Source organism: Onychomys torridus, chromosome 13 (genome assembly GCF_903995425.1).
Source record: "Onychomys torridus chromosome 13, mOncTor1.1, whole genome shotgun sequence".
Classification (NCBI taxonomy): Eukaryota; Metazoa; Chordata; class Mammalia; order Rodentia; family Cricetidae; genus Onychomys; species Onychomys torridus.
The window spans coordinates 23,353,983-23,369,345 of NC_050455.1; the positions used below are offsets into that span (position 1 = coordinate 23,353,983).

A 15,363-nucleotide genomic window follows, 5' to 3' on the forward strand; every position below is an offset into this window, starting at 1 on the left:
ACGTTCCGTCAGCCTACCTGAAAAACGTATGATGCTCCACGCTGCACTTCCAGAGATGCCTGCAAGCAGTTTTGCTGTGAGCTTCAAAGAAGAACGAGGTTTCGTTACACTGCAGGAGACAGGAAGGGAACACCGGTCACTGGTTGCAACGCTCTGTGGAGGGTGGCCCTCCTCGAGGGACCGGAAACTCAGATGAACCGGGATTAGCACCAAAAGACAGCTGTGTTTGGAAGGCTACATGAAAATGACTTTCCACTGTCGACAATGATGAAACATAACTTCTATTTAAATCTCGGCACGGTCACCTTTATTAACTCCTTCTATGTCGTCTTGTGACTATGGCTCATCCAGGCACTGGCACGGGAATCCTGCAAGGCTGTCCATCCTAAGTGGCCACTGTGTACACTCCTAACGAAGAGGGGGATGTCCACACAGTCCTTAACCCTTCCGCTTTCAGAGATGGAAAAATTATACCTAGACTGTCGGGAGTGTCTCAGGAAGAAGCACCGAGGGGGCAGCCTCCACTACACTGAGCTAGTAAGTGCATAAAATTCAATTCCATGAGAGATGCAGCGTGCCACGCAATCAGTACACAAAAATTTAATTGCCATTTTAATCTAGCGGTCATATCGTATATAAGAAACTAAGACCACATTAAAGGTAACCATTTGTGTGTGTGTGTGTGTGTGTGTGTGTGTGTGTGTGTGTGTGTGTGAAATGCTATTTTCAATGTCTAAACAGAAAATCAAGCAAAACAGAGTAAGCACCAGAAGCTCTATGAAGTTATACATTGATAACTTAGCCTCAACTTTAAAAATCAAATGCTAGCCTCCAACAGAGCAATTCTTGTGGAATGCATTTCCTATGAACTCATCAACACAACATTGGCAGTGCACAGGACTAACTGGTATCTGTCTACTGTTCTAACAAGGAATGTAACCTTTGCATACCTGAAGCTCCCCCCAAGCCCAACTGGAAGGATGCTGCCTAACTTAGGAGTGTATTTGTAAAGTCTAGGGTATGCAGAATCATGGCCAACACATTCACATCACAGCAAAGCTAGCCCAATACCGAAATCTTATGAGGTAAAGGAAGAAATATAGGGAAGTCCTCAGGTCTCTGTTGGCATGTTACCGTTAGCAGACAGCAAACAGGGAAAACTGGAGATAATGGACAGTAAGATCAGGCCAAGATACTAAGTGAAAACTTCCACAGAATACCAAGTGGGCCAGGAAGCACACGTGTGCCCCATGCAAAAGAGAGGCCACATCTCCTGACACAAGCCCTGTCCCCTGAGAACGCATTAAGATGGCCAGAAGAGAGCACCGGCGTTAAAGGTGAATCACAGGACGATGCCTGTGAGGTGGGTTAAGATGAGCGAGGGTGTCAGAGAGGCTGGGAGGAGACAGCACAAGTCTCAGGGGACACAGGAAGGCCAAGTGGGCTTCAGAGGCAGTTACTGCTTTCCGTAGTGAGACTGTCTGGTGACTCTTGTGCAAGATGGAGGACTTGTCAAAAGAGATGAGGGGGAAATTCAGTGACTCCAGAACACCTTTTCCTTGACAGCAAAAGAAACTGAGGCTGAGGAGGAGCAAGGTAAGAAAGCTCAGGCTCCCACAAAGAACGGGAGTGCCAGGAGAGAATCTCTCTCCTGGTTTCCTTCTCAAGCGCATGTACACACACACACACACACACACACACACACACACACACACACACACACAAAAGCACAGGGTACCCAAGGTAGATTCACAGTAATTCAATCCTGCCCCCCCCCCCCAACCCCCGACTGCCACTGTCCCCACTTCTCATCTCCCAACTTGGCCACCACTGGATTGTCCTCACTACAGTGCCTAGGTCACTCATTTCAAAGTTTGCCTGTGAGTGCATCCCACAGGGGTAAGTCACAAGGAAAAGGGATAGCCAGGGCAGGCTGCCTCTCCCTGTGCCACACATGGGGACAGGCCATCTCCCTGCACTTCTCAACAATGGAAACAATAGGTGTGGCAGTGCACACTGGGCCCCACCATGGATGGCAGACAGCAGCTGAAGCTGGTCTCGAACACACTCACATTTCAGCAAAAGCACCCATCAAGAAGACATGTAAGTGCCTAAGTCAAATTTCCCAAAACCTGAATCACATAGACCCCACATTTCCAAAAGCACAGGGGAAATATAAAATTGACCCGTCTTTTAAATAAAACACATTTCCTCCTAATTTCAAACTTTCCTTGGATTGTTTTTACATGTTATCCTTTACATGTCTGTATTATTTTGCTTCTCTCATTGAAAGCCAGTCCAGGGCCACTTAATTCTTCATATACATTTTAATCTATCATCACTTAATGAAAAGATACAAGTCACTTCAAATCCAACTGGAACTTGGCTTTTCTCGAATTTTCTTGGGCATAGCTAGAGGGACAGAAGAGCCTCCCATGGGGCTAATTATCTCTGCCATGAACAAATGCAAGTATGAACTCATTCCCATGTACACAGGGCCTCAGATAAGCCGCCTATTTTCTGTTGTATTACTGACAGAATGATTCAAACACCAAAGGCAGATTAACGTTACTAGCAGAGGAGCCAGGTATTCTGAGTAAATTCTGTGACTTTTGTCATGTGCTGCTGGCACCAGTGAGCTGACGAGGCACTTCTGGACCATTTCAAGACAGATGTGGCCGTTCACACATCTCCATTCATCCCACTCAGCAGCTTAACGGAAGAAAGCAAGCCATTCCGAGCAACAGCTAAGATACCCTATCCAGCACTCAAAGCTTAACACCTTCAGTGTAGTGTAGCCATGCATGCTACAAGCAATGCTGCTCTCTGCATGCAATGCTGCTGTCTGCATCTGTTCCTTCAGTCGATAACTTAACCAAGCTTCTGACCTTTGTGTCTAAGACAGAATGTGGACATCACTGTCCCTTTGGCTTCTAAGGAGAATCAAGTGGGGCATGCCCTTTGATGGTGAATTCAGAACCTGTATTCTATCACAAACTCCCAACCGAGAGTCTTTCATCCCCTTGGTCTCCTTGCTCATGGTTGCCAGCTGCAGCTCTTAGGAGCTTAAGGAGAGGGAGGAGGGAGGTGGCTGCTCTGCTCTGTCCCTTGTGCGGTCACCGTCACTGCTGACCACAGATGTGGCTTACACGGCCAAAGCATGGCTGCTCAGGCCTCTTGGCCCACTCCATTCTCCGCGTCTCTCAAGCCTGTGCTCCTGACACAAGAGTCTGTGTCACAGAAACCCGTGTTCAACTGGCTTCTCCTTGTTTCTCTGGAGACACAGCCACAGGGGGGCGTCCCGCCTTTCCTCAGCCCCTTGGAATTATAGGAACGAGCACATTCACAATCCTAGCAAATACTTCCCACATCCAAGGTCACCAGAAGTAACTCCAGGTATATTGGGAGGCTATAAGATCCTTCAGTCGGTAAAAGCAGATGACCTGACTTTAACCCCTGGGACCCACATAATGGACAGAGAGAACGGGGGTTGTTCTCTGACCTCCACACTAGAGGCACAGAATTTGAAGTAGATGAGGAAATTTCATCTTTCAAACGGTGAGATTGAATGGCCGCTGTTTTAAACATGGAATTACTCGGACATACATGAGACACTGGGCATGGTGTTGGTCTCAATGGCTCCCATCATCTTTCATTACTCTCTTCAAGTTCAAACCCCATTTTTAAAAATGCCACTTTTGTTACTACTTGAAAAGGGGAGTCAGAAAGAAATGTTAAAGCTATGAGTTTACCTCACCTTGTTCTCCCAAGCTAAGCTTTACAGAGCACCCGACCCCAAAGGGTAATTCTCACGATGCTAGTGCCTTAAGGTATTTGCATAAGTAGTCTACGGGATGTCAAGTAAGCATGGGGCATGCTAGGTAACCACTCACGTTTAATGTGGTTGTATGCACTGTCGGTGTCCACTGGGCAAGGCACTGGGGTGTCAACAGAATTAATTTGGACAAAGAACTGTCTGTGTCTTAAGAAAATATTTTTTAAGTCCCCCAGTTTGAAAAGATAGAATTACAAACACTCCTCTATATACATGCATCATGTACAGTATGCATATATGTTCACATCCATTATAAACACTTTTGAAATGTATCTAGCACAGCTTTGTTTGGTTTGGGTTTTTGTTATTTGTTTTCTGAGATGAGGTCTCCCTATGTCACCCTGCTTGACATTTCTGCATAGTCAAGGAACTAACACAGGGCTGGGGAGATAGCTGAGCGGGTGATGTGCTTGCCGCTCAAAGCCTGGAAATCGTTATTAGGAAACAGCCCAATAACACTGTTGCGCTTGTCCAAGTGAAGGTCTAGGTATCTGGTAAAATATCCTGAGTTTCTAATGGATTAATTCCATTTGTTGACATTTAATGGTATGATAGTCTTCACTCTGAAATTTTTATTTCTTTTGAAGAAGTGGCTTAATCAATTTTAACCGTGGAGAAAGTCAACAGAAGAAGTAACAAATAAAACAGAGGAAGACCCATGGGCTGAAAGATGCAGGCTTCCCTCCAGCCCTGGCACAAGCTACCCAAGGCAAGGGTGGCAGGTACAAGGTGACCTCATAGGAGGCCACATCAGGGGCCCAGGGCCACAACAGCTCCAGTTGAGAGGCACAGACTGGCTGCTCATCTACCAGCTCTGGACTAGGTACTTCCAGTCCCCCTAAGGCTTCTGCAGGTAGGTGTTTCAAATATCCCCCATCCATCCCCTCCCCCACCCTCGACCCACCCCCACACCCCCACACTCCCGACGCAGGCAGGGACACAGGAGATAGGATAACAGTGAACCGTCCAAAGTTAGCTAGTGAGTGGCAGTCTTGAACTGAAATCACGTGACCTAACCACGACTCCAACGAAAACGTTACGTGGCATCAGGGTCCAAATATCACCGAGGGCCACACTTGATAATCTGTATTTCAGGTACTTTCGTACTGTGGATACAAACGCAAAATCGTATAACTCTCAGTTGGGGAGGACCATACAGAAATGCCAAACACAAAGCCCACATGTGCACTTACCCTGTGGCTGATCAATCCTTCCCCATGAACAGATGACATGCCACTCCAGACAGACAGACAGACAGTTACTGAGCGAAGGAACACAAACTATTTTAAAGCTACCTAAACGTTCGAGCATAAGCAGTCTACACTGTGGGACTTACACCCACTGCAGCTTCTAAGAATGAGCGGCGAGGTGAGGCTCGGTAGTGGAGTACCTGTGTAGCATCTACAAGGCCCTGGACGCCACCCCAGCACCACTAAAGAAAAAACGATAAAATAGAACTAGAAAGCTCCTGATGAACTGACACAGAGTTATTTCTAGAAGAAAAGTAAGGAGAAATGTACAGATACTTTTATACTATGCAACCTTCTAGCTAAGGAAGAGTAATGTGAAAGCACATGTATACACACACACACACACACACACACACACACACACACACACACACACACCACACACTTTTCTTTACAAAAAAAAATGCAGAAAACAAACTAGAAAACAGCAAAATTCAATAGATTCAAGGAAAGGTAAGAAAAAGCCCGAGAGAGTGGGAGTGTGTGGTACTCCTCTGGGTGCATCTTTCTGTACAGTTTCAACCTTTAGAAGAATGTTAATCTTCTGCATATTTCAAACATAGACTTAAACAAGCAAGAATGTAAGGCAGAGGGAACCATAACTGGAAATAAATAAACCTAATTAGATTTTTGAGGGTATATACAACCACAGCAGTGAAGAAGGAAGAAAGGAATGAAGGGGGGCAGGGAGCCGAGTCAGCTGTGAACACAAGACAGTGTGGGTTCTCGGTCCTCACATCTGGGTGAAGGAAGAATGGCCATTTCAGTGTTTTGACCAAAGCAACTCTCAAACTATCAGATATGTACTTTGGGATAAGCAAATGACTAAATGTGTACCGCCTGGAAGCAAAAGTTCTCAAGGTCCAAGCAAGGACATAAAACATGAAACAAGAAAAAGGTAAGAGAGAGTCCTGTATGCAGCAAACTCATAATGTCTAAACTATACATGGGTGTGTACACTTAAAGGCACATGTATGTATGTATAGCTTTATATTTCATGTATGTGTGGGCAGTGCTTGTGTATATGCATGCATAGACTTCCTAGTTCTTGCCACGGAAAAGCTCAGGCAGAAAACTCACTGAGGAACAACAGTCACCTCCTAGCCAAGATCTGGACCATCGCCCACGGTGAGGGACCATGGCCTTGAGAGATGTGGTGGATACCGAGCTAGGGGCAAAACAGACACGAGATGCATCTAAATATCAGAGCATGCTAAAAGGAAGAACAGTACCACAATGATGATGGGAAGAGGTCCAAGGAGCACAGAGGTCAGGCTTGGAGGCTCCTACTAATCAAATCTAGGAATTCTTGACCATCAAAACCTCTGAGCGCTGGAATGTATCATAAATCATTGAGGGGGAAAAGGTTAATAAGTCCATGTCAAAAATAGACAAATACATGGAAGGGAGAGAGGGCAGGGCTCTTGCCTACAGTGGAATGCTGGGGTCTGAACATGCATGTGAAGGGGGGATGGGAGACTAGAAAACCAGCATCTACCATCACTACCGGAAAAGACTGGATTAGGTAAAGATGCCTAGTGAATGCCAAACACACAGGAAAATTCTGACAAGGGAAGAAGTGTTTGCATGGACTCCCTGTGTCTCCCTGTGGACTACTTACTTTCTAGCCTGTGAGGCGGGTACCCACAATAGGAATCGTACACAGAAGAAATTAGGTGACGTCAGAGCCAGCAGCTCAACCTTACCAGACAAGGGCCAGCAGACAGTCACTATGTGCCTCCAGATGTGACACACTGAAATAGACACAACCCCACCAATGTGACAATGAAGCTGGGAATGCATGATACATACACCCTAACCACAAACCATCAGGAAAGCACAGAAGGGAGTTTCACTTGACTACAGCAGGGAAAAGTTGGGTTTGAAACATCCAAGTCATGAAAGATAAAGGAACACTATGAACAAAATTCCAGACTGAAGGGAGCTAGCCAGAGTCTACGACACGGGGGAGACGCGGAGCCTGAGCCTGGAGGATATTATCAGGTCCAGCCACAGAATAAGAGCATTTACAGTAATTTTGCAGTAGTGATCTACATCCATTACGTGAAAGAAGCCCCCATGTGTGTGAGCCATCGTCCCGGCTTAAACAATGGGGACCAGCCACTCCTGGCCACCATCAGTTCCTGGGTATGCTCCCCAAAGCTCTCCCAACTTCTGCCCGTCGGTCCAGGAACCTTCTTGTCTCCCATCCTGTGGCACTAAGCTTAGCTGATTTGGTAACAGGATGCACTGTACATAAGAGTACTCCCAGTATTACTTCCAATTAGCTTCTTACACGCCGGGTTACAGGTTTGGTTTGGGGGTTTGCACCCTCTTACTGTTGCCAGAGCTGTGAAATTTGATTCCAAATTCTCCCCCAATATTTTTTATTAGAATTAGTATTCCAGGTTAGGTTAATGATTCTCAAATTCATATATAATGCTGATTATATATGAACTCTAAACTCATACAGTTTACTTCCTATTCAATATCTCTACTTAGATGCCTGGAAGAAGTCTTAACCTCTGTTCATTCACCTGAGGGTTCCTGGGCCCCCCCACCTCCCTCCCCCCGACGGGTGCTACCCCAAGAGCCTTCCCTTGCCTGTCTGAGAATGGCCCCATCTTTCCGGCCTCTCAAGCCAAACTTGACAACTCACTGGTAAGTACCTAGGACTCTTTCTCCCCACATCTAAAATACCCTGGTGGAATTAGAACTTCTCAGTCATTCATCTGTGAGAGAAGCACTGTCAGCCTCTGCTTCACTGATGATGGAGGATTAGAGACACCAGGGCTCTCAGACTCAAGGAGGCCTCACACTGCCAGACCAGCTAACACTGACAGACGTCCAGACCAGCTAACACTTACAGACGTCCAGACCAGCTAACACTGACAGACGTCCAGACCAGCTAACACTTACAGACGTCCAGACCAGCTAACACTGACAGACGTCCAGACCAGCTAACACTTACAGATGTCCAGACCAGCTAACACTTACAGACGTCCATACCAACACTGCTGAATGCAAAGCAGGAGTAACAGAAGCAGATGAGCTATCTTCATTAAAAATATATATCATTAGACAGCTATAAAATTTATGAGAATTCTATTAAGAACTCATGGGCTGTTGGGGGGTGGGGGGAGGGTGGGGGGCTCATCCTGCAACCCCAGTACTTAGAAGCTGAGGTAGAAGGATTGCTGGGAGTTTGAGGCCAGCCTGGGCTACAGATTGGGAATTTTACTTAAAACAAAACAAAACAAAAAAACCTAAAACAAAACAAAAAACAAACAAACAAACACCAGGCTGGGGAAAGCCAGAGGTGGTTTAATGTTGCCTTGAGTTCACTTCTCAGCATCCATGTCAGGCAGCTCACACCTACTTCCCGACACCTGCACTCACGTGTGTACACACCCACACTCAACCCAACACAAATACATGCAATTAAAAATAAAATAAAACCAAACAAAACCATTCAGAACACAGAAAGAAAGCATGCCAGGCGGGGTGGCACATACCTTTAATCCCAGCACTGGGGAGGCAGAGGCAGTGGACCTCTGCGAGTTTGAGGCCAGCCTGGTCTACAGAGAGAGTTCCAGGACAGCCAGGGCTACACAGAGAAACCCTGTCTTGAAAAACAAAACAAAACAAACAAACAAAAACAAAAAAAGTGTACATTTGCAGTATCAGTAAGAAACAGCAAAACACATAAAAATAGAACTTACAAGACTCCAAGCTGACACATAGATACAAATATACCAAGAAGGGAAATCTTTATGATACAATATTAAGTACAAAAGCATACACATGCTGACCATGGTGCCTTGCCTATAATTCTGGCACTTTGGAGGCAGAGGCAAGAAAACTCAAGATTCCAAGGCCAAATGGCCGACAAAGTAAGACTATCTCAAAATCAACTAAAGAAAGGATGTACACAATCATACAGAGATAATATCTCTATATAAACACATAATCCATTTACACTAATGAGGCAAAAAAAGAAAGTCTATAAGCAATCATACCAAAATGTTAATAATCATTACCTCTAAATTTTAGGGTAACAGGAAACACTGATTTTCCTCTTTGCGTTGTTTTTTCCATATCTCCTACCATTATTATGCGGAACCTTTATTCAGAGTTCCTATTTCCTGTGAGTTGCAATTTAAACCACAGTGCACTTTGAAGTGTCTATAATGCATGAGAGTGTCTCCGAACTCGGCCTCAAAGCACTAAGCCCACGGAGTTAAGTCTCTTTAGCCAGGCCAGTCGACCAGAAAACCAGCCGACTAAGCACTTCAGCCATTTCTCAAGCTGAATGAGATTACTGTTCCAGGCGACGGGTTTTCAGGGGCTTCTTAATTCACTCTGTGACTACAGTTAGGCCTCCATACTCTCATCAAGTTAATTCTCTACCATTATGCAAATCACTGCTTCACAGACAGGAACCCAGATGGAGAAAGAAAAAAAAGGGGGGGCCTGCAAGCAAGAACAACCAGGAAATAGAATGTTTTGGTTAAATTAATGTGCCTACTTAATAACAAATTTAGGAGGAGGCACGGTGTTGCAAGCCTGCATTCCCATCACTTGGGAAGTAGGGGAGCGCAATCAGGAATTCAAGGTTATGGCCAGCCTGGGCTATACACATAAAAGGAGCCGCAGTAACTGACCAGCTTTGGCACCTTGATTAAAGGTTACCGACATCTGTAGCCTTTAAGGACCCAGCAGAGTGGGAATGTGATGACTCTGGCTCTTCCCAACATCCACTCTATCTCAAAGCTAGGTGGGGACCAGCTGGCATCACAGAGACCGCCACTGGAAGTAGTACAATGACATCAACGTGGCTGCCTCGGTTCTGGCTGGTAATGAAGACAGCTAAGAAGCTGGAAGCTCAGGGCACTGGCGACCTTACCAATTTCTTCTTCCAAGACAACACAAGAAATGTTAAAGCACTGCAGTGATAATATACACATCGTTTAAAAAAAAAAAAAAAAAAAAAGGAACTCACAAAAGTAATTTAGGCCTAAGGGGAAGGATGTTCTGGATAACAGGAATTGTTTCATGGGAGTCCTAGCCCTGAGCCAGCACCTCCTGCCAAGCATCATTTTGAATGCATTTAGTAGATGGGATTCTTTGCATTAAGTCATGTGAACGCGTGGCAAGACAGGGAGAAAATTACAAGATTCAACTAACTCACTTCTCTACTTCTCAAATCTACTTACACATTAGTGAAACTTTAAAGACTGACATATCTAATTAAAAGTTGAAAAACAAAATAAATTTCCACCACCACCCCAAAAAACTATACAATTAAGAGCTTGTATGTGACTTTGGGACTAGCACTGTCTGAAAAGTCTAGAATCTCTCATCCTCTTGAGTTCAAATTCACCTCAAAACCTGATTTTAACTTCATCAATAGTAACAGCCATTTTTTTTCTCCCTAGAGGAAACATATATTAGAATTTGAGTCTTTGCAGTATACCTCAAAAATCAGATCATTGGCCACCTCACAGATTGATATTACTGAGGAGTCTCTACGAGTGAGACCCTCTGCTAAATACAATGTCCCCAACCCTCAGGGCTGCTACACTGTGCTGGCAGCTCCACATGTGGTCATAAAAGCACCAGTTTATTCCTAAAATCTTTTTAGCACCAAAAAAAGAATCAATTCAAAGCTTGCTGTGGTAACACACACCTACAATCCCAGCACTTGGGAGGCTGAGGCAGGAGAACTGCTGTGAGTTCAGGTCTACCCTGAGCTATAGAGCAAGTAAGAGGTTAAATAAGAAAACAAGATTTATGAGGAGTCAAAGAAGTCAGCTCAATTCCCTCCTTGGCTTTACTCTGCATGAAGTTAAGAAGACACAGAGGGCCGGGTGGTGGTGGTGGCGCACACCTTTAATCTCAGCACTTGGGAGGCAGAGCCAGGCGGATCTCTGTGAGTTTGAGGGCAGCCTGGTCTACAGGGTGAGTTCCAGGAAAGGTGCCAAAGCTACACAGAGAAACCCTGTCTCCAAAACAAAACAAAAACAAACAAAACAAAACAAAGAAGACACAGGAATGGATTCCTCCTGCATCATCTCTTCACCCATTTGTCCTGCATGGGTTGCCCTAACAGCACAAAAAGGCAGCAGGATCTTCACAGACAGATCAAAAGGGATCTTCCACACCCTTGCCACCTTTGACCAGCTTCTGAAAGCTAATTGTGAAGGGACGAAAGCACAGCCAGACACAGACATTGTGCCTACTGCCGAAACCCTGCCAGGGTGCCACGAGGTCAGCAGGGCCCACCCTTGACTTCCGGTCTCTATTGAAAGCGTCCAGAATTTCCATCCAGCTTGAGCATCATGCTCAGCAAGAACAGATGCATGGTACCCAATGGGTTGTTTTATTTACTTTAGAAGATACATTTCTGCAGTGCCACACAGCCTACACCTTTCAGAGTAGATGAACCCCACCTTCACAGGCAGGAATGAAAAGCAACTTACGGAGATAATACAGACCACCAAAGTTTCTCCTCTACCTAGAAAGGTTTTGCTTTCTTTTGCTAAAACTAAAATAGCATTTTTCCCATTCCCCATTTCCCTTTCTCTTCCACAACAAACGTCTGTGTGACATAATTAACCTGGTTCTGCACGGCTGTAGCTGAAGAAAGCGTGGTAGCTTCACCTCACAATGCCTTTTAAGTTACTAATGAGCAGGTGAGACCCTCCACCTCACAATAGAACTAGATGCTCACAAAAACTTACATCTTTCCCCAGGACTCTGAGTTCAAACTGGGTTTCCTTGAAGTGCACCTTTGTAATCCGGGGCCTGAAAAACAAGGAAGGCAAGGCTATGTTTGCTGGTTTCAGAACTTCATTTTTCAGCATTCAGAAGGGTATCCAGCAGGAAAAGACTGAGAAACAGGCTCTTTTAGGTCCTGCTGAGAACACTCCAGAGCATCCCTGTGCGTCCTCTGCTCTGGACACCCTCCCTAGGCATCTCCACTAAAATACAAACAAGCTTGGAATCCCCATGCCCTGAGGGTACCACCTTCTACACATACACGGGGCCACAGTTCCCCAATCCCTCCATTCCTTCCCCAGTTAGAACTAAAACTCCAATAAGTCCTGGATCCATGGGCCACCAGCACACAGGGGCATGGGTGGGATATTCTACTATACAGTTTCCATGGACAAGAGAGCCCAGAACAACCACAACTGAACATGACTAAGAAGATACATAAACTCACAACCACTTTCATCCCCTACTACTCACTACGTTAAAGACACAGGTTTTTTTCTCCCAGACCCGTTGGCACACAAGTCCCCCAACCCAATGTATACAGTATACAACTTTAACACTAACTCTGCCCCCAAGTTATACTTACCAGAAATACTTCCCCACTTGCTTTTTATTCTTATAGACAACAACACCCACTGGAGTTAGTCCTAAGAAATACTCAGACTTGTTTTCTCCCTGGAAAAAAAAAAAAAAGAAAAAAAGAAAAATAAGCAAACCCATCTATTCCCAGGACCATTAACTTATTCCTAAAGAAGTTCCTGGTAAAACTATAATTGGCCATACAAAAATGATTTGCTAGAATGGTGACATACTTAACAATAATCATATAATAAAAATAATTAAAATATAACTAACATTGGATTTAGGCTTTGAAAGACATCAAACAAACAAACAAAAAAACTAGCTAAAGTGTAACAGGAACTAACTGGATGCTCTTTCTCCTCCCGATCTTAGCATCAATCTACACCTGTGACTTCAGTTCATCAAGAGGCATGGAAGGACAATCAGTCTGATGCTGCTTACGCAGTGGTGCTTAAGCCCAGGGGAATCGCCACCCAGCTTAAAATGCTGACGAAGATGAGCCACCAAATCGGTGACCTCAGAATCTGCAGTGACAGAGGCAGACTGTCAAAACACACAGGGGCTTCAAACAACTCTGAGCCACAACCTGAGACCCATTAGCTTCTAACCAAAGATGCTTCCACATGGTTTGTCTTGGTTTTGCTCTCTGATGTGGATAAAACTGGGCTCAGCTTACCAGTATCGCAAGCCTCATGAGGAATTTTAAAGGCAGCTTCCTGCAGACAGAGAATCAATTTCCTGAGGCCTACCATGGTCCTTCCTACCTACACTTGGAATTTTAAGACTGCTCAAAAAATTTGAGAAGCACGATCCCTTCTCATAAATCCTGGAGAACATCCATTTCCAGGCAGAGACAAATCTCAAATAAGAAAACAGGACCCTGAAATGACAGAACCAGGGGCCGGGTAGGTAGCAAGAACATGCACAGAGCCGTTCACTAAACAGCCCGCAAGCAGAACGCAGCTGCTCCAAAACCTTCACCTCTAGAAACTGTCCTCAAGGGATGGAAGGCCTGACAGATCTGGGTCATTTCCCATAGTTCCTTCCCACCACCTCCAAACCAGGAAACTTGGTTAGGAATTAAGACAATCGTTACAGAATTCAAAGCACTTGACAGAAGACACTACACATTTCCTAGGGGCTGTTGTGTTTTGTTTTGTTGTTGTTCTTGTTGTTTGGTTTTTGGTTTTGTTTTTTTTTGTTTGTTTGTTTGTTTTTTGTTTTTTGAGAAAGGGTTTCTCTTTGTAGTTTTGGTGACTGTCCTGGATCTCACTCTGTAGACCAGGCCGGCCTCGAGCTCACAGAGATCCGCCTGCCTCTGCCTCCCCAGTGCTGGGATTAAAGGTGTGCGCCACCGCTTTTTTAAACACCCCCAAACCATCCAAGAGGCCAGCAGAGGAGAAGATAACGACTTCATGGAGTTTTAATACCTACCTTCCTTCTTTCGTTCCTTACTACGCGGTCCAGGCTGGTCTCGAATGTGAGACTGTCTGGCCTCCACCTGGGATACAGTGCTGCCATTACAGGACTGTGCTACCCAGATCTCAGAGGTGTTCTTAAAGTGGGTGGCGTTTCATTCTCTAATGAGACTGGCATCTAATACCAGGGAACTTTTGGATCCTCTGAGTCTGTACCTTCCATCATCACACTGAATGTGTGCTCACGGATGCTTCCAACTGCAAGAGTAATATGGACCAGGCACGATGGAATCCCAGCACTCCACAGACAGACAAGAGGAGTCTGAGCCAGGGTCTACACAGCAAGACCCTGGAAGACCAACTGACTAACTAAGAAGTATGGTTTCTTGTTTCAGAAGACACTAATGGGTTAGAGACAGGCTATAAGATGAATACAGGAGTGAAAATACGACACCCATAGTCAAAGAGAAATGTCTGCGAGGGTAGGGCCTGGCTCTAGAACACTGATGTGGATCTGACAGACACTCGCTGACCACGGCCAGCAGCTGTCCACAGCTACTGAAGAAAACTGGCAGAAATACCTCTATCCAAGCAATCAATTACTCTCCGGTCGACAGAACACTGTGCATTCAATCTCGATCCACCAGCCCCTGTCCCAGGACTGCTGCCCAACACCACTACACCTGGCAAAGAACTTCATCTTTTTTTTCCACCATAAAAATCTATTTTTAGAAAACCCTCCTGTTTTCTGTCTAATATCATCAATATCATTATCGACTGATTTTAAACTGTTTTGACATTTAGCTAAGCCCTTTGGAACTCTTATCCAGATTGTGTTTGCAAGCCCAGTTAATTGTTTTCTACATGTGGAAATACAATCACAGACTTCTATGCAAAACTCATTAGGGTTTAATCCACGTAAGAGCTGCTTTGAGTTTGAAAACCACAGGAGAAAGTATCCTCTGCTTGGTAAACAAGAGGATGGCAGCTTCCCCTAGGGAGTTTCTCTGACTTTTTAACAAAAATGTCATCGGCTGAAGATATTTTGTGTTAATTAAATGTTACTCACATAGACAGGATGGAGGTCAACACCATACATCTCTAGGGATTTGGCAGTCCTCAAGTAATTCAGCTCGGCTTCAGAAGGAGCCTGACCCCTATACCCGGAATAAAAACAAAGGCTGTTACTCAGAGCTATGCCACTTGAGAGAGAAGGACGCTTCTCTAGCTCACTAGTAAAACAAGAAAGGTTCTGCACTAATGCAGAAGATATGGCTTTGTACTTGAGGAAGAACTTGGCCTTTCCGGGTGACAAGAAGTTAATATTTATATTAAGTTAATTTCACTCATCAAACCTATTTCTGCTCATTATGGTCTAGTCCCAAATTCTCAGTGTGTATTAAAAACTCTCTGTTTCAAAAGCTCCCAAAGAGATTATTGAGAATATAAGCATTCAAATTAAAAAGCAGCCACTTCCCAAGGAGCAAAATGTCGCCAC

General features: G+C 44.9%; 1 protein-coding gene across 4 annotated transcripts in view; it reads right to left on the reverse strand.

The window, feature by feature from the left end:
- Epb41l4a (erythrocyte membrane protein band 4.1 like 4A) overlaps positions 1–15,363 on the reverse strand; it is a 204,375-nt gene that overhangs the window by 65,356 nt on the left and 123,656 nt on the right. For all 4 annotated transcript variants that reach the window (XM_036204697.1, XM_036204698.1, XM_036204695.1 and 1 more), the window contains 4 exons: positions 14,935–15,022; positions 12,452–12,540; positions 11,829–11,892; positions 18–109 (listed from right to left, as the gene is read on the reverse strand). In XM_036204697.1, the coding sequence (XP_036060590.1) occupies positions 18–109; positions 11,829–11,892; positions 12,452–12,540; positions 14,935–15,022 (333 nt within the window). The remainder of the gene's footprint in view (positions 1–17; positions 110–11,828; positions 11,893–12,451; positions 12,541–14,934; positions 15,023–15,363) is intronic.